Here is a 930-nt window from a genome sequence, read left to right as displayed (position 1 = left end):
AACACTGATACATAAATAATTTAAAAAATGTGACATTTTAAAAATAAGTTCCAGAAGCATTAACATATAGGGGAAAAAAAGAAAACGAGAGTCGTTGAATAATCAATCTCTAGCTTCCAGGGATGATCAAGGAAATAGACTAACCCACTTGTTTTCCTTTATCTGCGCCCAATGTTTCCATATAATCCAAAGTCAAAGTAAACTCAAAATTACAATATTGTCCTACCACTTCTCCCAAAAGTCAAGCATACAACGTATAAGAAGGAGTAAGCATTTTATCATTTCATCCAAAATCAATTAAGTAACATATTGCAGCGTACCTGTTTGTGAAAAATCCAAAGATGGCAAAGTCAAGTGAAGAGAAACACGAAGTGTTCATATGCTTTAGAGGTGAGGACACACGCAACACCTTCACCAGCCATCTCAATGCTGCACTAAGAAGGCTAGAGATAAGAACCTACATAGATCACGACCTCAGAAGAGGAGAAGAGATTCCTGAGAGGCTTCTTAGAGCAATCAAGGATGCTAAGCTTTCCGTCATTGTTTTCTCGGAAAACTTTGCGGCTTCAAAATGGTGCTTGGATGAGGTTGTCAACATATTGGAGTGCAAGAAGAGGAGTAACCAAATTGTTGTGCCTGTTTTCTATCGTGTAGATCCGGCCATGGTGAGGAACCAGATCGGAAGTTATGGTGACGCATTTGGCAAGCATGAACAACGGTTTGAAGGTGAGATGAATAAGGTCAGAAAGTGGAGGGAGGCTTTGACTGAAGCTGCTAATCACTCTGGTTGGGGATGCTCCCTCAACAAGTAACTTCCTTTCTTTTCTTTTCTTTTTTTTTTTATTTGAATTTAATTTTGATGTGCCGATAATTTTACACATTTAAATAATTATTTATGCAGTCATTATAAAATATAATTGTTTTTATTAA

At 37.0% G+C, this 930-nt stretch overlaps 1 protein-coding gene across 1 annotated transcript in view; it reads left to right on the top strand.

The window, feature by feature from the left end:
* Positions 237 to 930, top strand: part of LOC107631926 (TMV resistance protein N) — a 1,499-nt gene continuing 805 nt past the window's right edge. Inside the window, exon 1 of the mRNA XM_016335522.2 lies at positions 237 to 808. Coding sequence (XP_016191008.1) covers positions 342 to 808 — 467 coding nt within the window. The 5' untranslated portion in view covers positions 237 to 341. The remainder of the gene's footprint in view (positions 809 to 930) is intronic.

The sequence above is a fragment of the Arachis ipaensis genome, chromosome B03 (assembly GCF_000816755.2).
Source record: "Arachis ipaensis cultivar K30076 chromosome B03, Araip1.1, whole genome shotgun sequence".
Classification (NCBI taxonomy): Eukaryota; Viridiplantae; Streptophyta; class Magnoliopsida; order Fabales; family Fabaceae; genus Arachis; species Arachis ipaensis.
The sequence above is the reverse complement of the archived record's forward strand: the minus strand, read 5'-3'. Positions and strand labels throughout refer to the sequence as shown.